Below are 26,479 nucleotides of genomic sequence, written 5' to 3'. Positions count from 1 at the left end.
TGAGAAACACGAATAAACATAAACCAACGAACACGTATCCTGACACACAAGAATGTACAGACTGTACACACAACAATCCCGCACACCCAGCAGGCCGGGCTGCTGGGTAATAAAGCCCCACAAATCACCCTAACCACAAACAGGTGTCAATAATCAACAAAAAGGGAGGGGGAGGAAAAGTCAGTAGCAGCTAGTAGGCCGGTGACGACGACCGCCGAGCGCCACCCGAACAGGAAGGGGAGCCACCTTCGGTGGGAGTCGTTACACATTTACATGCATTTCACTACATTTCGCTACACCCACAATAACATCTGCTAAATATGTTTGTGACCAATAACATTTGATTTGAATTGATGATGACGTAAAAATATAGAATTTTACAGTGCTCAGCAGTTATCAAACTACAGTATATACACTACCGTTGAAAAGTGTGGGGTCACTTAGAAAGGCATTTCCAGCTACAATATTCATTTACAACATTAACAATGTCTACACTGTAATTCTGATCATTTTTATGTTATTTTAATGGACAAAAAAATGTGCTTTTCTTTCAAAAACAAGGAAAATTCTAAGTGACCCCAAACTTTTAAACGGTAGTGTGTATGTAGGCCACGTTATAGCTTAAACTCCATGAGAGTATGATCGAGAGCAGGTCGCCAACCTGGAGGCACGACGCATCCCTTCACTTTGTTTGCTGCCTTGTGCCTCACAGAACGCACAGTGCACTCAGAAATTAGAACAACTCTGAATCTGTACTTCATTGTTGAACAAATATATTTTATTAACACATATTTGTGTTCAGACCACATAATAGGACAACAATATGTGATTATACAGCTCTACAAATCACATTGTTTGTCCACATAATTGAAATAACATTTTCATTTGCATGAGACAAAATCCACTCAATCAGTAGTTATTCTTCTAGTATCCTATGGTGCCTCTGGTGCCAACGACATCTCAGTGCCACCAACTAGTCTGGGGCAGCCATCTAAGGTTGCAGTGACCATATTCACACAACTTCCAAGGACATACACTGAGTGTACTAAACAGTTTCCAGTGTGTATCAAGAATGGTCCACCACCCAAAGCACATCCAGCCAACAAGACACAACTGTGAGAAGCATTGGCGTCAACATGGGCCAGCATCACCGTGGAACGCTTTCAACACCTTGTAGTCCATGCCCCAATGAATTGAGGTTGTTCTGAGGGCAAAAGGGCATGCAACTCAATATTAGGAAGGTGCTCCTAATGTTTTGTACACTCAGTGTATGCATAAGGTTACTCATAACATTCCATGGCCCAAGTGGCCCAGTGGTCTAAGGCACTGCATCTCAGTGCAAGAGGTGTCACTATAGACCCTGGTTCGATTCCAGGCTGTATCACAACTGGCAGTGACTGAGAATCCCATAGGGTGGTGCACAATTGGCCCAGCATTGTCTGGGTTTGGCTGGGATAGGCCGTCATTGTAAATAAGAATTTGTTCTTAACTGACTTGCCTGGTTAAGTAAATAAAATGTCCATTGGTTCAGGTAATATAGCCCTGGTGTGATATGGTGCCATCTAGGGGTGTAGCATGTCTGACTTTGGTTTTACAAATTTGCAACTAATCGTTCTCAAATTTATTGGAGTCTAATTCATTGAGTACATATGTCAAATTTGGAGTCAATCTAACTTATGGTTCATGAGAAGATAATTTTTTTTTTAGCATTAGCATATGTGCTAACGTGCATCTACACTGTTGCCATATTTGAACGTAGCAACAATTTTTCTCCAAACTATTAAAGACTAAAGACTAAATCTAAATACCAAATCTGGAGTGAATATGATGTATGGTTCATGAGGAGAAGATGATTGCAGATGATTTTGAGCATTACCATTACATATGTAAATGAGTTATTAATAATTACTTTTTTATATGTATATCAATGCCAACTCAGTGTAGTTCATCTTAGGGAGGTCCATACTAGCAATGATAAGTTTCAAGTTGATAGGACACTGTGGTGTGGATTTACAGTGGTTTAAATGGACATGTAAAATCAGATTTTTTACTTGTCAATAACTCGGCTATCTTCTTTTTACTATTCCCTTAGCTTCTCAAACTAAGAGAAGACATGCCATGGTCCTATATTCAAAATTTTGAGAAATTTGGTCCTATGGTTCATGAGAAAAACATTTTTAAAGTATCTTTTGCATATTTTAGTACATTAGCATACCAGCATCCATTGGTATAGTGTGGCCATCTTTGAATGCATCAATATTATTTTCTCAAACTCTTTAGGGACTATTTTGATGAGTTCAAAGACCACATTTGGAGTGAGAAGAAGATTTTTTATGATTATTTAAAGCATTAGCATTACATTGTCAAAAGTGAATTGTTAACAGTTGTCACGTTCCTGACCTGTTTTCTGTTGTTTTGTATGTGTTTAGTTGGTCAGGGCGTGAGTTGGGGTGGGTAGTCTATGTTATGTGTTTTCTATGTTGGGTTAATGGTTTGCCTGGTATGGTTCTCAATTAGAGGTCAGGTGTTTGACGTTTCCTCTGATTGAGAGCCATATTAAGGTAGGTTGTTCTCACTGTTTGTTTGTGGGTGATTGTTCCTGTGTCTGTGTAATCCACATGGGACTGTTTCGTTCGTTTGTTCGTTCGTTTTAGGTAGTCTGTTCCTGTTCGTGCGTTCTTCGTCTATATGTAAGTTCGTTTGTTTCAGGTCTGTTGCCTTCGTTTATTGTTTTGTAGTTTGTTCTAGTGTTTTGTACGTGTTTCGTCTGTTAAATAAATTCAGTATGTATTCATCACCCGCTGCGCCTTGGTCCGTTCAATCACCACAAGGCGAACGTTACAACAGTTTCCTTATTTTTTAAGATAGCAATGCCAAACTTAATATGGTTCACTGTGAGGATGTCTTTGAGGACCCTAAAAATGTAAAACTTTTCATTTGGAGTAGATTTACAAAGGATTTAAATTGACATGTAAAATCAAATTTCCTGATTTACCAATAACTGAACCATTTCTTAAACAATCTTTTAACCAAACTAATTTGGTGTTATTTGGATTATGGTTCACGAGTGTAGGTTTTTCAAAGATTTTCCAAGATGGAGGAGAATCTATCCTGATGGACCTAATGGGTCCTTGATACAAATTTGTTCAGCATGAGGAAAGACTCCTACATACAAAGTTTCAAGTCTCTACGCCAAATGGGGAGACGGATATGAGGGTTTAAGTGAGAATGCTTATAACAGCGCCACCTTTAGTTACTCATGACTTCTAGTTTATGTGTGCTAGCTATCTATCTTGCTAGTCTTATCTAGCTAGCTAGCTAATGTTAGCTGTTGTTGCTCAGTTCTTTTTAACTACACCATATTCAAAAGATTAGCTAGCTGGCTCTGTGGCTGGTTCTGGAGCTGGATTTGTCATAAACCAGCAGCATACTGCCCTGCATCCCACTGCTGGCTTGGATGTTAAATGGGTGTCCTGACTCTCTGTGGTCATTAAAAATCCCAAGGCAATAATTGAAAGGGTAGGAGTGTTGCGCCAGTGTCCTGGCTAAATTCCCAACCTAGCTCATTTCCATCATAACCACCTAATCACCCCCGTCATTCCTAATTAGCATATACAGTATCACTCCTCTCCACAATGCTAGCTGATGTGTGGTGAGTGTTCTGGCATGCATCACCCAGGTGGGTGCCACACATTGCTGATGGATGAGGTGAGTTCCCCCCTTACTATGTAATGTGCTTTGAATACCTCAGTTAGTAGAAAGGCGCTATTTAAATCCAATCCATTATTGTTATTATAAAGATTGATTTAGGGAAAACTTAGCCACAGATGGAAACCACTGGCCTTTCTTTGACTTCGCCACCTACTCTTGTTATTTCCAAAGTTTGGGCATATTCCATAAATTGTATCTGCAAATCTGCCATAGAAATAGTTAGAAAGAATTAGATGAAGCTCTGGTAATATGGATAACTATTGAAAGATAGCTCATATGTGTTTTTCTACATTTTAATGGACACGGTGCACCCTTTGGTAGGCATAGGCTGCTGGCAGGCTTTGGCTGCGGTACAGCAAAGCCAAGTCTGCCTGTGCCCATGGTTCTCACAGGGGAATTGAAATTATAGGCTACAATCACTTTGCTCATCATCATGCATGCTGCAAATGACAGGTAGCTAGCTATAAGTTCCTTGAATCTTCTTTTGTGTGCCTTTTCATTATCTGGAAAGACACTTGTGGTTTATATTCTTGTATTTATTTTGTATTTTTTTTAACCTTTATTTAACTAGGAAAGTCAGGTAAGAACAAATTCATATTTACAATGACGGCCTACCCCGGCCAACAACGACGTTGGGCCAATTGTGTGCCACCCTATAGGACTCGCGATCATGGCCTGTTGTGATACAGCCCTGGTTCGAACACGGGTCTGTAGTGACGCTTCTAGCACTGCGATGCAATGCCTTTAACCGCTACGCCACTCAGGATACCCAAAGAGTTAACTTTACACCAATCAAAGCAGAGAAGCTTGAGGGGAAGCAAAGCTTTCGTGGTCAAAACCATTCATCATATCACGCAATTATGCTATTTATAAAATGGTAATATATATATATATATATATATATATATATATATATATATATATATATATATATATATATATATATATATATATATATAGAATAATAGTGAAGACATCAAACAATGAAATAACACATATGGAATCATGTAGTAACCAAAAAAAGTGTTAAACAAATCAAAATAGATTTTAGATATTAGATTCTTCAAAGTAGCCACCCTTTGCCTTGATGACAGCTTTGCACACTCTTGTCATTCTCTCAACCAGCTTCATGAGGTAGTCACCTGGAATGCTTTTCCAACAGTCTTGAAGGAGTTCCCACATATGCTGAGCACTTGTTGGCTGCTTTTCCTTCACTCTGCGGTCCAACTCATCCCAAACCATCTCAATTGGGTTGAGTTTGGGTGAATGTGGAGGCCAGGTCATCTGATGCAGCACTCCATCACTCTCCTTCTTGGTCAAATAGCCCTTACACAGCCTTGAGGTGTGTTTTGTGTCAGTGTCCTGTTGAAAAACAAATGATAGTCACACTAAGCGCAAACAAGATGGGATGGCATATCACTGCAGAATGCTGTGGTAGCCATGCTGGTTACGTGTGCCTTGAATTTTAAATAAATCACAGACAGTGTCACCAGCAAAGCACTCCCACACCATCACACCTCCTCCTCCATGCTTCACGTTGTGAACCACACATGTGGAGATCATCCGTTCCACTACTCTACATCTCACAAAGACACTGCAGTTGGAACCACAAATCTCACATTTGGACTCATCAGACCAAAGGACAGATTTCCATCGGTCTAATAACTATTGCTTGTCTTTCTTGGCCGAAGCAAGTCTCTTCTCATTATTGGTGTCCTTTATTAGTGGTTTCTTTGCAGAAATTCGACCATGAAGGCCTGATTCATGCAGTCTCCTCTGAACAGTTGATGTTGAGATGTGTCTGTAACTTGAACTCTGTGAAGCATTTATTTGGGCTGCAAACCTTTGACTGGTACTGTATATTTTATACAGAGTAGCTCCAAAATAGGTGAACATTTACAAATTATCCAATGAATTATGATACTTTTCTGGAAAAAAATAGTGGAGTGCAGAAACATAAATTTGCACACCCTACTTTCATTTGCTCCATGGCTCAAGCGGTCAAGTGGACAAAAGGCTCACCTCAGTCGCAATCAGGAATAACTTAGCAGCTGTTTCTGATTAGTAAACAATGTGATACTGGTGGGTGGTAACATTCAAATAAAACCCGACCCTGAAACGAAATATAGGCTGAAATTAATGTGTACATCATATCATAGTAAAATACCATGTGAATGTTACTATGTGAATTTGCATGAAGTGGGCAGTTGTCACTTCAAACTCAAATATATCATACTTTGACTAAGACGATGACTTATTGACCTAAATCCTTGTGCAACATCATAGGTAAGTTCTGGCCATCGTCTTTCAGATCGAAAAAGTAGATTTCTACTGGTGTGGACGTTTAAAACAGAAAATAACAACATGAAGTCTCCCCTCAGAACTTTTCACTTTCATCCAAAACTAAACTTAGTAAAGATATTCACATTAAGTCATAATTAATCAATTTGATCATTAACAGATAATTAACACATACCTATGTGTCGGCTAGGTGGTTAATAAAGACAATTTATATTAATGTGAATAAATAATCGTTGATTTATTTATAAAGCCATCCACCAATGTCACATGCCATGATTTAATCAACACTTTAGAGCATTGGTTAAAGTATTCCAAGACCATATACTGTTTAGACCTATCTTCAATTAAAACGTTTTGAGTTGATTGAAACGCATGGGCTGTCTTTAGATCAGTAGTCTAATTGAACTTTCATTACTTTTCATTTAATCATATTACTTAGATTACGTTGAACCATATTAGGCCCAAATGCATGTATTTATTCTGGGTCCGTGATACCTGCCGTTATTGACCAACCCGACACGTCTCAATTTATGCCACAGAGCTTTTGTCCTTCACTGATTATAGGATAATAGTTACAATTTACGATACATCATCATTAAAATATAACAACATCTTTGAAAACTAAAGGAGCAAATGAAAGAATCTTATATTTAGCACAGTAGGACCCCTTGTACGTTTCCACTAGTTTATTTTTCTACACTCGTTTGCTTCTTGACCTATTTAATATATATTTCACATGTTGTCGAGTTAATACTCTCTGGACCCGCAGTGTGTAGGATATTTTTATTCTGATTAATGTGAGTGAGGTTAGTTTGGGTTGTCAAAACTATTCGATGACCCCTTAATATTTTTTAGCTGATGAATTGAAAGCGAAATAAACCATCCATTAAACGACGAGATGATTATTAGTCATCGACTTGAGAAAAACATTCGTATAATATTTTGTTTAAAAGAATATAAAATATTTTGCTTCTTGGTTTGATAAAGGCAATATGGACAAACAACATCTCTCTCTCTGTTCCAGACATGTTCAGGGTTCCAAAGCCCTATGTTTGTTTCTTGATTTAAGAGTATAAAAGTTAGAGTAAAAGTTATAAAAAGTTAAACAAAAGACATAAAAAACCTTCATACAACTTGTTGATCTCTACTTTCGCATTAGCAGCTGTTCTCCCGAGTCCTAGCCTCTCCCAATCATGACTAGGCGACTGAAAAAATACTAAATTAACGGGTTGGAAAGGTCTGTGTGGCTAAACTGACAACGGCATCCTATAAAAGAATGAGCTGTGGTTTTGATAAATCCAGATTTAGACAAAACACATTTCATCAGTGATATCCAACGTTAAATTACGATGACTTGGGGCACCAATTGAAATGAATTAACTTTTTAAACGAGAACTTCTACTAAAAAACAGCTTTCAATTTTGATATTAACACTATATGTCTACCTTGCTTTATCAAACCAATCGATATTCTTCTGTTGGTTTGTCCAGAAATAGGAGCCGTTAGAATAGGCTATAAAGGCCTCTTCTGTTTGGGGAATCACCTGGAAACTTTATCATGCAATATTTTACCAAACATCTAACAGCAAAAAGTAATATATGAAGTAAACGGATGTGAATGAATTGTTTTGACTTTACCGCTGTTTGGATGTGGAGAGCATAGTCTATTGATTAGGCTGTAGGCCTACACCCAACGCATTTTTTTTCTTTCTTTGAAAGTTATTATTATGTAATCTTGGCTATATAGTCTATGCTATTCTGACTGGTGCTGATAATTGTAAATCGGTCAGTGGTATAATGGAGATGTATGCAGATTCGATTATTGACCTTCTGCTCGAGGCGTGACTGGGAGAGGGGCCAAATTTAGATTAATAATTATGCTCGCGGTTGATTAATGGTCAGCAGGAATCCCGAGGACAAAAGTGGGCAAGTTAGAGAGGATATAAAGCGCTGGGACGGAGCCAGAGACAAGTAAAAAAAAATGTAAAAAGCTAAATAAGAAGTCCAGCGTCAAAAACGGGTTTTGCTGAGATTTGTGCCTATAGCCCCGGAGACAAAAAAAGACAAGGGTTAACAACTCAGGTTGTTACCGAGTAAAACAAAAATAAAACTAGTTCTCATGAAGACATAAATACTTCAGTTATAGCCTATTTACCTGAAAAGAACAACAATACAATTTGCAATACTAAATGTTTATCCTATATTTGGATATTGGCAAATAAAAAATTAATGTAAAAAAAAAGTTGGGGGGCCTTTGCACTGTCTGGGATGACACCTGAGAGCCAGCCAGATGAGAGGTCATGAACTTTGACCTTGATCAGCTCCATGTTGTCTTTCTAAACCCTAGACACACTGCTCTGGTATAGGTGTCTGTCTGATGTCAGTCCAGTCCTGGACAACCTATTCTCCCCGTCTGCATCAGAAACAAGGTTTTTCAGAGAGAATTTAAAATATCTATATTGTCTTTGGGGTGGTTTTCTGAATATTGTTTTACCACCAGACTACCTTCAATCAATGCAACTCACTCCTTAAAATATCTATTCAGATAGCCTAATCAGTCTAAACATGATGGGCCTTCTTCTGGGTTAAAAAACAGATTTTCAATGAAGGGAAACAAAATCCCTGTAAGGATCCAATAGAGTTTGGGGAATCCCTGCCCTGTCTTCAAAAGCATGCTACACTTAAGGTCCAGACCAAAGTTAGAGTATGCCTACTTTATTATTCTACCCTCAAAGCTTTTCTGAATGAAATAATGTGACTCCTATCAGGACACCATCTAAGACCTTTGGAAATGACAGGATCATGAACCGTTTATACCCTCAAGTCATAAGACTGCTAAATAGTTCGTCTGGGTAGCTATTGGTTAACTATTTAACAATCTGCATTGACCCTTTTTGCACTAACTTTTTTGACTTGTTACATACATGCTGTTACTGTTTATTAGCTATTCATTTGCCTAGTCACTTTATCGCTACCTATATGTCACAGGAGGTTGGTCATTCCGTTCCAGACATTATTATGAGCCGTCCTCCCCTCAGCAGCCTCCACTGCTATGTGTACATATCTACCTCAATTACCTCGTATCCCTCCCTACACATTGACTCGGTACTGGTACCCCGTGTATATAGACAGGTTATCGTTACTCATTGTGTATTTATTCCTCGTGCTATTTTTTTCTATTATTTATATATATTTTCTCTCTACATTGTTGGGAAGGGCCGTAAGTAAGCATTTCACTGTTAGTCTACACCTGTTGTTTACGAAGCATGTGACAAATAACATTTGATTTGATGATGCAACAAAATATGCATCCTGTAGCCTCACATGCCCAATCCTGCAAATTATTTAGACCTACTTGAGAATAAACTATGCCTATATATATTTTTTTTTTTGTTCTCAATGAAAGATACTCTAGCCTAAATTAAACAAACAGACGTAATACATTGTGGAGCTGCAAATTTTTTCACTCCACCACGAGCGGTGAATGAACGCTGTGTGAGCTTTGCCCTCTCCTCTGCATGCAGTGTCAGCTGATTACGTCACGTGATCCGGTTTCGTGGGTTGTTTCTGTTTCAAAATGGAGTTGTCTGAGTCGGTGCGGAAAGGGCTGTAGTCTCTAGCAGACCCGACGCTTTTTGACTTGAAGACCTTCTCCGTGTTGATAGAATTAGCCTTTCGCAGCTTGCTAACCGCCCATGCCGACCGTAGTGTTCTCGGTAAGCCCGCTCTCTCCACCGTCGCCTTTTATTTCTGCTTCTTTCACAGCTTCCGGTTTCTACCCAGTTTGACTTGAAGGCTCGTTTTGAAAAATGTGGAATGCACGATAGATTTTTTTAACACCCGTGGATCTGAAATGAATCAAATGTAACAGTGTTTGCATCTTCTATGTTTCAAGTGGTAGTTATAGGAAATATGACTTTTTATCAGGCTACAACAACGTGTACCCAGGCGAACAGTGAGTTTGCTCACCAAGTAGTAGCAATTTTGGGGCGGCAGGTAGCCTAAGTTAGTGGTTAGAACGTTGGGCCAGTAACCGAAAGGTTGCTAGATCAAATCCCCGAACTAACAAGGTAAAGATCTGTCGTTCTGCCCCTGAACTGTTCCCCGGTAGGCCGTCATTGTAAATATGAATTTGTTCTTAACTGACATACCTAGTTAAATTAAATAAAAATAACTGAGAATGCAGGCTAGGCTACAGTTAAAAAATATAGGTTAGAAAATGTAGGAAGCAATCTAGGACTAAAAAGGTGCTCCCTAGTGACTAAATGTGATTTTAATAATATATTTCCAGTCGTAGCCTAAATTGTTTAATTAATTGTGTGTGTGCGCACCTTGCTGTTTGTAATTTGCGTCCCTTTGTATGTATAAACGTTTAGGTGATTGGAACTGGATGATACACTTTAACTAAGCAATAAGGCACGAGGGGGTGTGGTATATGGCCAATATATCACGGCGAAGGGCTGTTCTTATGTAGGACGTAATGCGGAGTACCTGTATACAGCCCTTAGCCGTGGTATAATGACCATATACCACGAACCTCCAAGGTGCCTTATTGCTATTATAAACTGCTAATCTTATAAACTGCTCGTGCCTTATTGTTTAATTAGACCCACTATAAAGGCTTTCAAAGACATTTGGCTACAGTTAAAGGAAAAATCCTCTCAAAATATTTAGATTTTTTTTTTTTCATTTGTCCACTTGATAGGTGTTAACAGCGGACATAAATAAATATATATTTCGTTTTTGAGTGGATTTTTTCCTTTATGATATGTGTGATGAATAAATAACTGGTCAATGTTTTTTTTTCCTGATCATAGATCAACCTGAATTGAAACATATTGACCAGAAGTTGCTGAAACATTGTCACACAGCTGCCACCACCTGCATACTAGAGGGGGTCAAACAAAATGTGGACAAATCCACTATAAGGTAACGCTTGGTTTGTCCTGCTATATTATTGCTAATGGAGGTTGACCTCTCTGAAGTTAATAAATCATTAATCTCGTCCCCCAAAGACTAGGGTTGAGTTTAGAAAATAATACATTTACATTTTAGTCATTTAACAGACGCTCTTACCAGAGTGACTTACAGGTAGTGCATTCATCTTAAAGGGCAATTCTGCCACGTTTCAAGCCCCTATTTATTATCTCAGCACCATACCAGTGTCTACATATGTGAAAACAGCACGTTTCTATGATCTGTGGTTAAAAAGATAAGGGCCCTAAAAAATTGTTAAAGAGAAGAATGTTTCCATCTACACTTTTATGTGAGTAAAGTCATACTTTATACCCCAAAAGATTAGGACAGCTGTGATGGAAACTGGGAAGTTTTTTACAATTTCATAAATGCAGACAGATAACTTGTTCCTTTGACATTGTGGGATATTTTTGTTAATTATGTGAGAGATGGAAACATTTTTATGCGTAAATATTGAAATAACAATCATATCTAAGTTAAGTGGTCCTCTCACTGTAACTCAGGAAAGCATGCAGTTTATTAGGCTACAGATGAAATATGTTATGGGAGACTTCAGAGTGGTGAAAGTGCATGGTGATCTTGATCCTCCTTTCCAATAAATATGGATGGTCTTATTCTGGTGACAAGATGATGGATGCTTGACTGCTGTTTTGACAAATAAACATTCTTGCTCTTAACCATAATAATTTATCATGTAGACTAGCCTAACCACACAGTATCTGCGAGCTGTTGGCTAGAGCGCAGGTGCCAAGACTATAGAGTAGGCACGTTTGCTATTTAACGCAACCGTTTTTGTGGTGGGAAAATTTGCATATTTTCTTTATGCGGATTTTAAATTATTTGCATGACAATCTGTCGCCAATTGAAACCTAGCTTGTGTTATCACAAGGTATGATTAAAAGTGGGGGGAAAACTCCCTCTGATTAGAAACTCATTGCAGTATACTTGCTCCCAACATCACTGTAAATCTGTTTGACAATCACTGTTATAACTTTTGATCATTTCATCGAGTTGAACTTTTTAACTTTATTGTTTTCTACAAAATGTCTAAATACACAATTTTCTCATGTATATGTACACAGTGGTATTGTGCTGGAGATAATGAAAATTAGTTTGAAAAGCAGTGGAATTGCCCATTTAAGACAGCTAGTTGGGACAACTACATATCTCTGTCATAGTAAGTACATTTTTATTCAATTTAGTAGCTATCAGCAAAGTTAGTCCTAGTAGAAAAAGTAAAGTGTGAGTGTGGAGCACTCTGTTATCAAGAGCATTACACATCACCTGCTAAATAAAATCCGTAGGCCTACATGAGGCGAAAGTGACTTCATTATGATTAATGTATTGATAAATGATTGAGCTAATTTTGTCATTACAGCTTGTGCCTGGAGGATGTTAGGTTTGATGCAGAGAGAACAGATGTATTCCACATCACATACCAGGTGATGACTACCTTATTATGTTTATAACACCTTAATGACCTTATTGCAAAGAAATGCAAATCCATACCAGATCTCAACCCCAAACTGACTCTTTGTTCTCCAGAAATATAAAAGTGATGTGGAAATTCTATTGTCAAGGTAACTTTTCCTGATGTTTTCATTTCCAGTCGGCCTATTTGAAATGCCATAACAATTCATGACTATGGGGTTATTGTGGCTGAAGCGTTGACTGGACAAATATACTTGATTTTAAACTATTAGATTTAAATATAAAATACTACATTGTCTGTTTGTACAGAAAGTCTTCTGGGTCACCACAGTACAGAGATAGTAGTTTGTAAACTGTGAGAACATAGTCACATTCTAACACATGCCAACAATACAGACAAGACCTTATCGGAGCCCTACATTTTTGTTATGGGTTCTCTATATGGCTCATGGAACATCACTTTGACCATGTAGTTTACACTTCATTAACATCTGTAGATCTACAAATGTTATAAATCCACGCTATTGAACTTTTCCAGTAATATTATATATCTTCCCCGATACACACATCCATTCCCATTGACACATCAAGTACAGCCTAAAAAAATAGTGAACAATAAAACAATATAGGGGGTGTTCATTATATATAATTAAAGTTTGTTTGAAGTTGGGCAATAACAGTTTATGGTTTTTATTTCAAATGTATTTAACTGTTACATTTAAATGAACCACCGATTTTTGTTTGAAAGCTTTTTGTTTGAAAGCTTTTGGTGTGTCATCAGGAAATATAGATACTATATTTTCATAAACTCAGATGAGTCAATTTAATAATCTTGCTTTGCATTATTTGCAGTTATTTGACACATTTAGCTCACTGAACAAAAATATAAACGCAACATGTAAAGTGTTGGTCCCATGTTTCATGAGCTGAAATAAAAGATCCCAGACATTTTCCATATGCACAAAAAGCTTTTCTCTCAAATGTTGTGCATAAATTAGTTTACAATAAATGTCCACTCTAAAATATGCAGTTTTATCACACAACACAATGCCACAGATGTCTCAATTTTGAGGGAGTGTGCAAATGACATGCTGACTGCAGGAAGGGCCACCAGAGCTGTTGCCAGATTATTGAATGTTAATTTTTCTACCATAAGCCGCCTCCAATGTTTTTAGAGAATTTGGCAGTACATCCAACTGGCCTCACAATCGTGGACCACGTGTATGCTGTTGTGTGGGGAGAGCGGTTTGCTGATGTCAATGCTGTGAACAGAGTGCCCCATGGTTGGGTAATGGTATGGGCACTACTGACAACGAACACAATTGTATTTTATCGATGGCAATTTTTTTTAAGGTATCTGTGACCAACGGATGCATGTCTGTATTCCCAGTCAGGTGAAATCATAGATTAGGGCCTAATGAATTTATTTCAATTTACTGATTCACTCATTTGAACTGTAATTCAGTAAAATCTTAGATATTGTTGCATGTTGCTTTTATATTTTTGTTCTGTGTGTGTATTTATGTATATATTATTTAGCAGATGCTTTTATCCAAAGCCACTTAGTCATGTGTGCATAAATGTTACATATGGGTGGTCCCGGGAATCAAACCCACTACCCTGGCTTTACAAGCATCATGCTCAACCAGCTGAGCTACAAAAAGTTTATAGAAATTATCAATGTGCTGACAATATCTCTTCAATTGTTTTATGCTTCACTTTCATAGAGTACAGCACACTAGGGAATGGACCTAGCCTAAATCGGGTCACATTTATTTGTGACGTATTTTGACCATGTATGAACTCTTAACCGTTTTAAGATTAGTGAATTAACCTGCAAATGTGACATGACAATTTGTTTCACAACTTTGAATCGGTTTATTTTCCTTGGAGAAAGCGCAGTTCTTTCACGATGAGCGTTTGTTTGTAGCGCATTGATAGTTTCTTTTACATTGTAATTAATCACCACGATTGTCCCCTTTTGTCTTCCTCCTGACAACCAAACTTCAGAATGCTGAAAAGTGTTGCCTTGTTCCCCATAGGGCTCCAGCCGCGACAAGACGTTTTGCTGTTTGATTTTAACACACGTAATATGATCACATAGCCTAATATGTGGAAGGACTCTGGGTTAAATAAACAAAGGTTTTTAATGCATACGGTTACCGTTGAACAGCCTATATAAATCGATATTCATGGGATCCTGTATGCATGCTTCTTGCCTTGTAAATATATTTGTTTAATATAGGCCTATTGTGTGCCTCTGTAGCACATTGGTAATTCTGTATTTTGGTTGTCCTTTTAGTATAGGGAGATGCCCTCCTATCAACGACGCGTCTGGAGTACCTTATCAAGGTATTGGTTGGTAATAATAAACTACAATAGATTCAGATAATGATGGTTTAGAGGTATTATGGTTACTCCGTAGCCCTAACAGATTTTGTTTCCATGACAGAACGGGCATGTGCATAAGGTCAACGAGCCGTCCTATCTGATTTCATTAAACGTTGAGGTATGTCCCTTTCCAGAACCCAATGATCTAAAACTGTTTTGAGTCTGTTAAATGTGTCATCCTTACAAACGTAAGCCTATACTTTTACAGAATACCAACAACGGAGGATCGACGGAAGAAGTCAATTTTAGCTGCACTATGGAACAACTTCAGGTAGCTAATGTTTGTTTGCAGCCTATATAGAATGTGGGGTTCACCATTAGTTGAATAAGGTCATTTCAAAAAAAGTCTGTGATAATGTTTTACATGCACTCTTGAACGTGGCAATTGATTTAAACAGCCTACACTGTTTTTTTTTAAATCAGCACACTTTACAGATCTGTATATAATTATTGGCTAGCTGTTAGGTCCACGTGAATGAGTACAAATAAAGTCATGTTAGTTCTATTTGATGTTTGTTAAATGATTATTAAACTTTTCTTGAATAGCATTTCTTTCAACAGTGTTCTGTGTTTAGATAGATGTACTTCTGCCACTGAGCAGAGATTAAAACCTGAATTTGCAAATAGCTCCAGTGTATTTTAATCGATGTGTAGTAATCTCATTCAATAGTGTTCTGCAGACTATTTGTTTAATATTATTTTTTTTTTTTACACATTTGTTAATTTATTTTAAAAAGTCATATTTAACAGAAAAACAATAGGGTATTTCGTTTTTTTTTTTCAATATTCACTCGAATTGTGTATTTCCAAATCATCCATTACTTTCTGTGTGAATACTGATGCAAGAAATAAGCATAACCGCTGAGTGACAGGGCAGGCAGTGATGTCTCGGGATCTAAGTGTAGCCTATGAACTTATCCTAAAAAAGTCTCGATTTGTTACATGTTATTTTTACTTTTCCTCAATTGAGTTCGACGTAAACAAAATCCCGTATGTTTTGTAGGCCTATCTTCACTGCGACCTGAGGTTGTCTGCTTTAACGTGTCATCTCCTGCAGTAGCTATCGCTTCATGGCTAGTTTATGAGTATTGAAATAGGGGGCAGAAAAAAATATATTTAGAAAAGTTTTTACCCTGTTGCCAAGATACAGTTCTGAGGGAGGAAGTTTGGTAATGTGTATGTTCGGGAACACTCTGTCTATCCTTCTTTTGGGTATGAGGTGAACCAGAACTGTTGCATTACATTTCAGTTGACCTGAACATCCTTATAATTAATCAAATATATTCACAAATGAACGAATTGTACTCAGGCCTATTATGATGACTTTAAATGGAATTGACTCTCACGCTGGCAGGTTTCCGTGTAAAATATCCTGGTAATCTGATTGACAGGATTCAGACTGAGGCAAGGTTATCATTTACACTCAACAGTGCTCCAAACTCCTCCAGTACTTGAGGGAAACCATTAAATGCTGTGTGATTCAAACTCTCCGTCATTCTCTGTTTGGAAGAGTACCGACTGTGTATGTGACTTTGTTTTCAGGATTTGGTGGGAAAGATGATAGACGCTACCAAGAGTCTTGAAAAGGCTATGCAGTTGTGACCTTAGCCTACTCGAACGGTGGAATCCGGTTTCTCACGTGATCTCGTCTGCTTCCTTCATCTCCTGAAAGCACTGAAGTTCAGCGATTTCAAGCGGCGTTGATATCCGCTTTGTATTTTATACTCATGTAATTCGTCATTAAATATATTTGTATCCGTTCAATGATGTAGGCCTATTTTTTTTTCAATAAAACAGTTCAATGCATGCATGGTAATTTGCAGGCATAAAATAAGAGCCAAATGATATTAAAGCTATATAGCATACTTGTGTCTCCATAGTCCAATGCATAGTTCATATCAACTCTAGATGTGTAGTCTATGCAGTCTCCGACTGAGTTTTTGTCTTGTGGAAATAGATTTTCCACTGCAACATGACGGTGAATGGGTGTGTTTGTGTCAAATAAATTATCCACATTGGAGAGAATATCGTGCCGAAGATGAGAATGTGTCATATCTAGTTTACAAACTGGTGGCAATGCATTGGGTAAATCATATTGCGGCTCACCAGAGGGAACTGAACCGCATATAGTTTACGTACAGAGCCTCCTATAGTAGCCGACCTATTAGCGATGCTTTAATTTCCTAAATGCCCCCGTTTTCAGGACGATCATGAATTAGTATTGTATGTGGTCGTTGGCCATGGAATATCAACACAGTAGCCCCAGCTTTCTATCGTCTTTGGAAAGTGTATCCTAACCAACGCATGTATGACAAAGATGCATTTTGCCAAGCTCATGTCTTTGGAAGGGACATAGCAGAGGCACATAATAGAAACGTGGTTGGAAAAACGCACACTGGCTATTGTTTAGAAACATCAGTGATGTCTTGAGTGACACAACTACAACGTTTGAAGCAAATTACGAGATCATGATGGGCTTTGGATAACATATTCTTTGTGTCATTTTACGAAGCATCGTGAATTGGCGAGCCCCCCGAATACACCGACACTAATTTCCAGGCCACCCTTAAGGAATGATACCACGTGACCAAAGCGGGGCGGTCGAACTACAAGCCATTTTGGGGACGGTGTCAGTTTCCACTGAGCCACACTGCTGCATTTTTCGAAGAGACTCATTGGGAACACAAACACACCGTTCGGAACGCACAGCCAAAAAGCTGAAATATTAGACAACAGAGGACACTACGCGCCCAAAGTGCATAGAAGGAGAACAATACGATTTTTACGCATCTGAAATGAGCCCCTAGTTGCCTGGCGCTCTATGCAATTGACAGCGTCTGCAGCTTGTTTCAAGATGGCGGCTGAGCTCGTATTCATTTTCTGCTGATCGCCTCCTAACTTTCATTGTCTCTCCGTCTCCAATATCGCAGATCGCCAGCCGAGTCTCTAGGTATGTATTATTCGATATATTTTCTTACCAACGGATGAATAATGATTACGTTTTCGCCGCGTATATGTATTTTTCTGCGGGTTTAAATGGGTTTCCAGCCCGTGGTGGATGGGGCTTTGACGGTGTCTCGCACTCACGGACGTGGAGCTCTGTCCTCTCACGGCTTCTAAAATTGTGTTCCCTTCTTGCGCAAGCCTTGGTTTTGCGCTCAACAGACCAGCGCATTGAATTCTTTAGTATTTAATGTAATTATCTGTTATGAGTGTCCATTGAGAGTGTTTCTGGGACATTGGTTAGATTTCCACAAAGCCAGTGATCTCAATCGAACAGGACCGAGATTGTTGAGGTGTTTACGGCAGCACACAGTCCAATGGGTTCTCCTGGTTGGTTTGGTTCCATATACTGTCCCCATTTTATAGAAATATGATCTTTTGGATGTTGGGGACAGATCAGCGTGGTTGCATTACGCACATGTCATCAAGTGTTGTTTTTCTGAACTTAACTTCCCTCTTGTTGAACCGGTCCTCTGTAGCCTGGTGGAGGGTAAACCATTTCAATGATTTACTGAAATATCATCACGACCAGTTAGTTGTTAAAGAAGGATTTGAATGTATAGGTCTACACGCAAGTTGACAAAGTAACGATATTGGCGCACATTAATCATGCATAAAACCAATTTTCAGATTTTTGTTACCATGATGTCAAGATGGTACAAAGGTCCATTGACTGATTCAGAACAAGGGTCCTCTCAATTACCCAACCATCTTTGAATTCTCTGTAAAAGGCATATATTTACTATTGAGTTTCGTCACGACTTTATTGCGGAGGCTATGTGCCTCCATCTGCCAACATTAGTTTTTTGAGGATTTGTAATTTTTCCCCCACTTTTGGAACCAACAATCTGACCGCAGATTGTTAACTCACAATGGCGCATAACAAGTTTATAAAGCAGGAATATGCGTAAAAACCAACCATGCAAAGATCAAACATGTCAGACGGTTTGCACGGTGGTGGAATATTCTGTTGCTTGATTGGTTTGAAATGTGTTTGCCTGGATCCATGGTGTCTGATATTTTTATGCTTACCCTCTTAATAATCTCGTTATCACCAGGTTATCAAGTGTGAGATTATGTCATGTGGAAGGGAACTGTTTGGTGGGAAAGATAAATAGCCTAACGTTGTTTGACAGTTGATAACCTACCCACAGAGGATTTCTGTGAGATTAAAGTTGCCAATGTCGGTGCTAGTTGAAATTCTGGTGTAGCCTGATTTGTGTTGATATAAGGTTTCTGTTTGTGATACTTGTTGGAATGCAATTTTAACACACAGCCAGGTAAATAGAGATTTCGACATTGACTGCTGACTTCTTGATGAATTATATAAAGTGAGGCCTCCTCTTTCCCATGTAACGAAGTCTTCTGAAAATGGTGATGGAAATCTAGCTTTGATGAATAGATTAAGGTTCCATCCAAAAATAGAGAGACTGGGGCAGCATATATAGACCAAAACAACCACAGCCCTCAAAGGCTAGCCTGTCTTTCTGGAGAAAAATCACATGCATCTTTATCCATACTACATGAAAATGTTGTTAATTGTATGTAGATTATACACAGACGATTCCCCACATTTTTTGAGGAAGGAGTCGCCTATTCTACTTCCCATTTTCAGCCATTCATTATAGCTAGATGGAGAAACCCTGGGTTGCACCATGCAGCACACAGTTCATGGCCCAGAAGGTTGTGCTGAGTACAGTAGGCTAGATAGAATGCAATTGGGAGCAAATCTGGCCAACATCGTTATTGATAATACCCTGTTCTATGAGTCTCTCAACTACTTTTTTATTCAGTGCTTTATTTGTTGTTTGGCTGTGTCCTGTACGGATACATGTGTTCCATGATGATACTTGCAGATGAAGTTGCAATATGCATGTTAAAGCCTGGTATCATTTACTCTACAAAGGCTCTGCTATATTACCAGTGGTAACAGTTGTGCAAACATCAGTAGTTAATCGATTGGTGGCGTAACAGGCTATCTGTTTGCATTGCAAACACGATGCGTGACAGCCACTGTAATGGCATTGTGGGGTCCTCCACTGCGTTACATTCAAATACACATTTTTAAGATATTTTTTTTACTGACAGGAAGAGCTGGGATATTCCACACCAGTGGCCTATTGGCAGAGCCAATATCGGTGTTTCTATATATATATTTGAACTAAGGTGCATCCTTATAAAATGACGATGGTTCTGTTTGCAAGCCCCGTAGGTTTTTTTCACCATAGGCTACACGCAGAATCCGTTTAAATGTATATAGCGCCACCATGAAACATATTGCGCGGGTCACCTTTGATGCAGGCATGACCCAGTGCCAATCTCACTATGTTTCTTGTTTTGTCATGAGTTTTATTCCTAGTGCTAGGAAGCCAAAAGCATCTGACACGCAGAATCAGTCATTTCTCCCCATGTTTTAACTGACGGCTCATGTGATCGTATCCTATGTGTGGCAGAAATACAAAAAGCCATTTGGAAGAAGAAAGATGTCTAGGCTACAAAAAGGCGTCACAACTAGACGAATATTGTGCAACTTATTTCATAATTTCCCTCCAGACAGTCGTTGTTAAACCTCTTTCTACTCCACATTGCTGTTGCCTGCTGGCTATTTGAATCGAACTGTTATGTGGCACTTCATTAGTGATCCATGTCGCGTTGGCTGAGCAGTGGCGAGGTTTCTCTCGGGCTTCAACTTCATACGGCCAGAGAACATACTTGGTCGAGTGATGTTGTTATTCTACTGTGCTGTGCACGCACACATGCTTTGTGCAGACGGAAACGACACAAGCAACGGAAAACGATTAGATTTATCCAAACTAATGCACAAAGCATGGGTAGCCTATACGGTTGGCGACATAGGAACTGAACGTAAACAGGCTTCGGTGTGAAAATATGTTAAACCCTGTCGGGAATTGCACTATGATTTTCGAGCGAGACGTTCTTTACAAAATGGCAGCCATGGTGCGGGGACGGACTGTAGTCTATTCGCTTCGCGAGGGAAGGACATATATTTATTTTCATATTATTCGCAGTCACATCATCAACGCGAGCGGTGATCTGGTCTTGGGCGAAGCAAATCTCTCCGTATTGGTTCCTGGCGAGATGCCAAGTAGTGGAACCTAAGTTGCCATAGAAACGGTAAGACTTTCCAAGTGTGTGTGGTTACACCTGACGCCGAGTCAAATAGCTTACGGTCTCCCGCATCCCCGAGAGTTGAAAGATTAATTCATTGAAGAATGTGATATGAAATGTTGCAACTGGCCGGAATGATGTTGCTAATCATCAGGTTCCAATATTAGAAAGTAAGAACCCCTCTGTGTTTTGACACTTCTACGCTGAATCGCTTTAGAATAGATACTCTGATGTAGGTTGGATAGGTCTACAGCGTTTCTTCGTTTTATAGGACTAGGGTACTATCACATTTCCTGAGCGACCAACGACCTCCGTTCTCCCATATCTATCTATAGAGAGGCGCTGGGAGGTAGGCTATATGAACCATCCCAATGAAAGGATTGATTTATGACAACGCAGCTCTTTCGGCTGTAGCTGTGCCCTCGACAAATCCACACGGATCGACTCCCACCAATTGTTAGCTATCAATCAACCTCTGGGTCAGCTTCTGAAAAACGACCAACCCCTTCCCTGGTTATTATACTATTATCATAAAGTATGGGTGTTTCTCTAACAGTAGAACAACAAAACATCCTTACAAATGGGTTTAAAGTGGTTTAATGAACGACCACTTTATCAAGCTGTGAAAGATCTGTAGTCCCGATCCAATGATAGGCTTTCATCTCTGTTTTTTTGCTGTCTGTTTTTTCTTCTCAAAAGTATCCTCAACTTATAAAGTCTAAATTATATTTGTATTAACACGATATAGACTACCTTCCTGTCAGATTGTGACTCTGTGCTCCTTTCTCCCTCGCAGGGATCTTCCTTCCATGACGATGCATCGAACGACCAGAATTAAGATAACTGAGCTGAACCCCCACCTCATGTGTGTGCTGTGTGGTGGATACTTCATCGATGCCACAACCATTATAGAATGTCTCCATTCATGTGAGTGACACTTGGCTGAATGCAGACATGGGAATTGGACCAATCATGATAAATATGACTGTTGCAAATTCACACTAATAGGTAGCTAGTTAATTACTCATTTTTTTTTTTTACCAATTTCACTCTCACATTCTCTTCTCACATAATTGCATTGGCTACACTATTTATGTCTAATTCACTAGATGCTACAAAAGGCATTTTTCATCGTTGGACTGTAGGGTATTGTTATCCACTGAGAAACTGATCCAGTTTTTCCCCTTGGGTTTCAGTCTGCAAGATGTGCATTGTGCGCTATCTGGAGACCAGCAAGTATTGCCCCATCTGTGACGTGCCAGTACACAAAACCAAGCCTCTGCTCAATATAAGGTAATTAATCACTTTGTTTCTTTTACATTTGTTCTATAGCCTTACATTGTTTTGTTGCATTTCTGCTGTTTCTCGCTATTATCCAATCCACCCAATGCAGTTAGATGTCATCAAAGGATTGGTCTAGTTTCATAAACATTTTGCTACTTTCTCAACATCCGTCAATTTATTAAAACCTCATAGCATGCAATGAGTTCTGGGTAAATATGACTGATTATGAACATTCTTCAAGGTCTGACAAAACCCTACAAGACATTGTCTACAAGCTGGTCCCTGGTCTCTTCAAAAGTAAGTGGAATGTGTTAAATCCCTCTTATCAGTCATGTCATTGTCTTGTTCTCTGTGACATATGTATTCTGTATCTACTAAATTGTTAATCCTGAATGGTTGATTATCCTGTTTCAAATCGGAGCTGCTGGCTTGTCTCCCCTGGAAAATGGTTTAAAACCCACCCGTGGACTGATTCTGGAAATGGGTGCTATATAGTTAAAGCATGAGGGTGCAATGCATCAGCCGATTGATAATTCAATTTTTCAATTGTATCTCTATCCCTATTCAAATAAACATTTGTGACAGTTTTTTTCTCTCCCATTAGATGAGATGAAGAGAAGGAGAGACTTTTACGCGGATCACCCTTCTGTAGATGGTGAGTCTCAGCACTCTTTGTTGATAGTTGCTTTATTTCAGATTTTTTAAAACTTGTATGACTGTGATATATGGTTGTGTCACCTAGCTACCCTATAAGAGCATATGCTAAATGACTCAAATGTAAATGTTAAGAAAACGGTTCATGACCTTTCTTTCCTAGGTCAGATAGGGTGTAAGTCTACTGAAGATGTAAAAAGTGAATTGTCATTAAGTAGTTTTATTTCTAACAACAAAAATAATGGTCTATTTTTTTCCTGCTCCAGTAAGATTCTATTGGTTTTCCCTCTACAAACCCACTAAAGTAACTTCAATATTAGCTGATGGTATTCTCCTATAATGATAGGATTTCTAAGCTCTCACTTTCACGGTTTTACAAGTTTTTGGGAAATCTCATGCAACTTGTTCATTTGTGTCTGTAGCTACGACAAGGTCTAATGAGGATCGAGGGGAGGTGGCGGACGAGGACAAGAGAATCATCACAGACGATGAGATCATCAGCCTCTCCATTGAGTTCTTCGATCACAACAAGTACTTCAACAAGTCTGTTACAGCCAGGCTTTTTAAAAATGATTAAATCTAGTTCGCTATGGATTCATCATAAGGTCTAAGGAAGACAATTATGTTAGAACATTTATAGATGTATACTTATATTTATTAATTCAGTGTGTTCAAAAACCGTTTAGGTCAGTTGTGTGTTAGTGTTTATTATTTATTATTCTGTAGTGACCCTGGTATATAAGCGTGTATATCGACGTTGCCACTTGACCATGCTTTTGTGCACTGGGCTTGGGGCCAGAAGGTTGATGGTTTGAGCACCATTCCCTGCCTGTTTCATTACAATACATTACAGTATATGTTTTCCTTTCTATAGTCATTTTCATTTTGAGACTTTGGTTTTACTAGTTTCTGCTTTTTGTACATGAATTGCCAACCATGAAAACCTTGAGTGCATTATCAAGATGTTTTCTAACACATTTTGTAAAACAAGTGTAACATTGTTTTTCTCAGGGCTGAACAGACCGGCGTGGCTGAGGACCAGCTGACTAAAGAACAGGTAGGCCGCTACGGCTGAAGCTCAGAAGCATTCCATATCAGATAGTTCTAACACTCTGTTGCTGCACAGAGCCTATTGCTTGGTTTCTGATATAAGATTGTTCTTTATTCTGGACCCTTAAAGAGCTTGTCTTCAAATCTCACTGCATGTCTCATCTCCATTTTCCATGTTCTTTTATACTTTATTGTAAATAAGGGTACTGTATAAAGTGCATGTTAGCCTTTTTTCGGCATGAATCTTGTTCTGGAGGCAGCTCTGCAGAGTGGTCGCTAGCTGGCATAGGCACAAAGTCCCATCTGATTTTAAACCTAACCTTAACCAAAAAGCTAATTTTTCTTTGCATACATTTTTACAATATAGCCAAATTGCTCAGTTCTGCCTCCAGGACAAGACTCTTGAAAATAAACATCAACCCGCATATAAAGTCCCTCAAATTAAATTGTCTTTAGGAACTGTAGCTACATTCTTTTCTCTTGCTATTTTATTGTGTATTTGCTGCAGACAGCTTCAGTTTCCTGTTCGAGTTTGGTCTGTAGTAAAATGGAGATTTGAGCTGATCTAAATGGCTCTGTCCTCCTCCAGGTGAACAATAAGAGGTATCTGCAGTGTCCAGCAGCCATGACCATCATGCACCTGAGGAAGTTCCTCCGCAGTAAGATGGACATCCCCTGTACCTATCAGGTAAAAATTTGTTTGGTTATATGAAATGACACAAGGGCAGCCATAACGCTTGCATCACCATTTTTTATTATTATATATATATTTTTTAATTAAGATGAATTTAACGACATTAGTACATATCACTGCAAGATCATTCTCTCATATGCTTCTCTTGAACCAATAAAAAAGATCAAAGATATTCAGCAATTCTTGAAGGACCATGGAAGTTCAGTAGAATAAGTACTTGTTGGCCTATTTTTATAACTCATTTTGTAATTTCTACAATGTAGGTTGAAGTGATGTATGAAGACGAGCCACTGAAAGATTACTACACATTAATGGACATAGCCTACATCTACACCTGGAGAAGGGTAAGGAACATGATATTAAAGGGGAAGTTTGTAAAAACATGCAATTAAAGGCAATGTAAACGTTTTTAACAAGTTGAAAGTAATGTTTTTTTTGTAAATGATTGCATGACTTTATTTCAACCTTTGGCTCTGATGTTTCATAGGCCTACTTTAGAGTGTGGAATGCATGAAAGTTCACAGTTCAAAAGCTTTATTATCCATGAAGGAAAAAATCATGATTGCCCTGCAAGTTGAGACAAAGTAGCTCTAAGTATTACAAATATTTTTCAGAATGGCCCTTTGCCATTGAAGTACCGCGTCAGACCTAGCTGTAAGAAGATGAAGATGAGTCATCTGCAGCAGGAGGGCCAGAACAGCACTGGTCGGTCCGCTGAGAGCGACTCAGCCAGCGACAAAGCCTGTAGCCCTGCCGCTGTCCCCTCCACCTCCTCCTCCTTGCCCAGCCCTGGCACCCCGGTGCAATCGCCACACCCACACTTCCCCCACATCTCCAAGCCTGTCAATGGAGCCTCCACCTCGGCCCCAGCCCCAGCCCCTACCAGACCCTTCCCCTTTGGAAAAAAACCACGGAAGGCCTCGCTGAATGGTTCTTCTGCATCCTCGGGATGACTGGCCTGAAATCCGGGCCGACAGCCAACGCCAGACCGCTCAGCTAATATCTTCATGCCAATGTAGTTCCATTGTTGTAGACGCTCTCTTTTTGTTATCGTTGTTGTTATAAATATATGATATCTGTTTAAGTAGTGGAAGTGAAGCATTTCAATAGGAACATAGCAGGGATGGGACATTAAGTTGGTGAAAGGGATGTTGGTGATAGATGAATGGTCGAAAATGAAAGCCCCCAAAAAGCTGCGTTTTATTTTACAAATGTGACTGAAGATGGCCTTTATATTATTTCCTTTATTTTATTTTTTATTTTTTTCATATCAAAATATACATGTGTTGACTCTTGTAAGTGTGTATTTCAGCCTGTTGTTGTCAGATAAAAGCATGGTAGAAACCGATAGGCTTTACTAATATTTGAAACGTATCTATTGTTCTTTCGATTGGCTTTTGGAAAGCGTTTCACAGAGAAATATAATAATCAATATATTATGTGGAGTCAACTATTGTAGTATTGGGCCCACGATTTTATGAGAAAACATATGAAAGATCTGCTAAATGTACAGAGCTTTTATTAGGCTGTAGGCTACTCGGGGGGGAAATAATTTTTTAGCTGCTGTGGAATCGAATTGCTTATAGTCTCGACATCCCTGAACCCTTGAAGCAGCCAAGCAGTTCAGAAAGTCCACACACACACCCATGTATATAGCGAAATATATGCATATTTAAGCAGTAATTATGTCAAATACTGTCCTGAACAAACCCCCCCCCCCCCCTTCATGCTAGATGACAAATGTTTTTTGATGTCTCCCATGTTCTGCGTATTTGTATCGCTCGATTGTATGGACAACTATTGTATTGTTACTGTTGCACAGTATAACATCTAAATAAAACATTTTACACTTAAA

The 26,479-nt window shown here is 38.8% G+C and overlaps 1 protein-coding gene and 1 pseudogene across 3 annotated transcripts; both read left to right on the top strand.

The window, feature by feature from the left end:
• The first annotated feature begins 9,588 nt into the window (after positions 1-9,588).
• LOC129822990 (COMM domain-containing protein 3-like) lies at positions 9,589-16,574 on the top strand (annotated as a pseudogene).
• Positions 16,575-17,416: 842 nt separating this feature from the next.
• Positions 17,417-26,479, top strand: LOC129822989 (polycomb complex protein BMI-1-A-like). 3 transcript variants are annotated; one of them, XM_055881628.1, is made up of 10 exons: positions 17,417-17,760; positions 21,739-21,869; positions 22,139-22,235; positions 22,468-22,523; positions 22,831-22,881; positions 23,303-23,411; positions 23,892-23,937; positions 24,520-24,618; positions 24,888-24,968; positions 25,239-26,479. In XM_055881628.1, exons 2-10 carry the CDS (start codon positions 21,752-21,754, stop codon positions 25,575-25,577), a joined length of 996 nt encoding a protein of 331 aa, XP_055737603.1. In that variant the 5' UTR covers positions 17,417-17,760; positions 21,739-21,751; the 3' UTR covers positions 25,578-26,479. The 3 variants fall into 3 exon arrangements, with proteins under 3 accessions (XP_055737603.1, XP_055737601.1, XP_055737602.1); XM_055881626.1 differs by having other exon boundaries at positions 23,303-23,423; XM_055881627.1 differs by lacking the exon at positions 17,417-17,760 and adding an exon at positions 20,435-20,948 and having other exon boundaries at positions 23,303-23,423.

Source organism: Salvelinus fontinalis, chromosome 25, assembly GCF_029448725.1.
Source record: "Salvelinus fontinalis isolate EN_2023a chromosome 25, ASM2944872v1, whole genome shotgun sequence".
In the NCBI taxonomy this organism is placed as follows: Eukaryota; Metazoa; Chordata; class Actinopteri; order Salmoniformes; family Salmonidae; genus Salvelinus; species Salvelinus fontinalis.
This window is presented reverse-complemented; position numbering and strand designations above follow the sequence as displayed.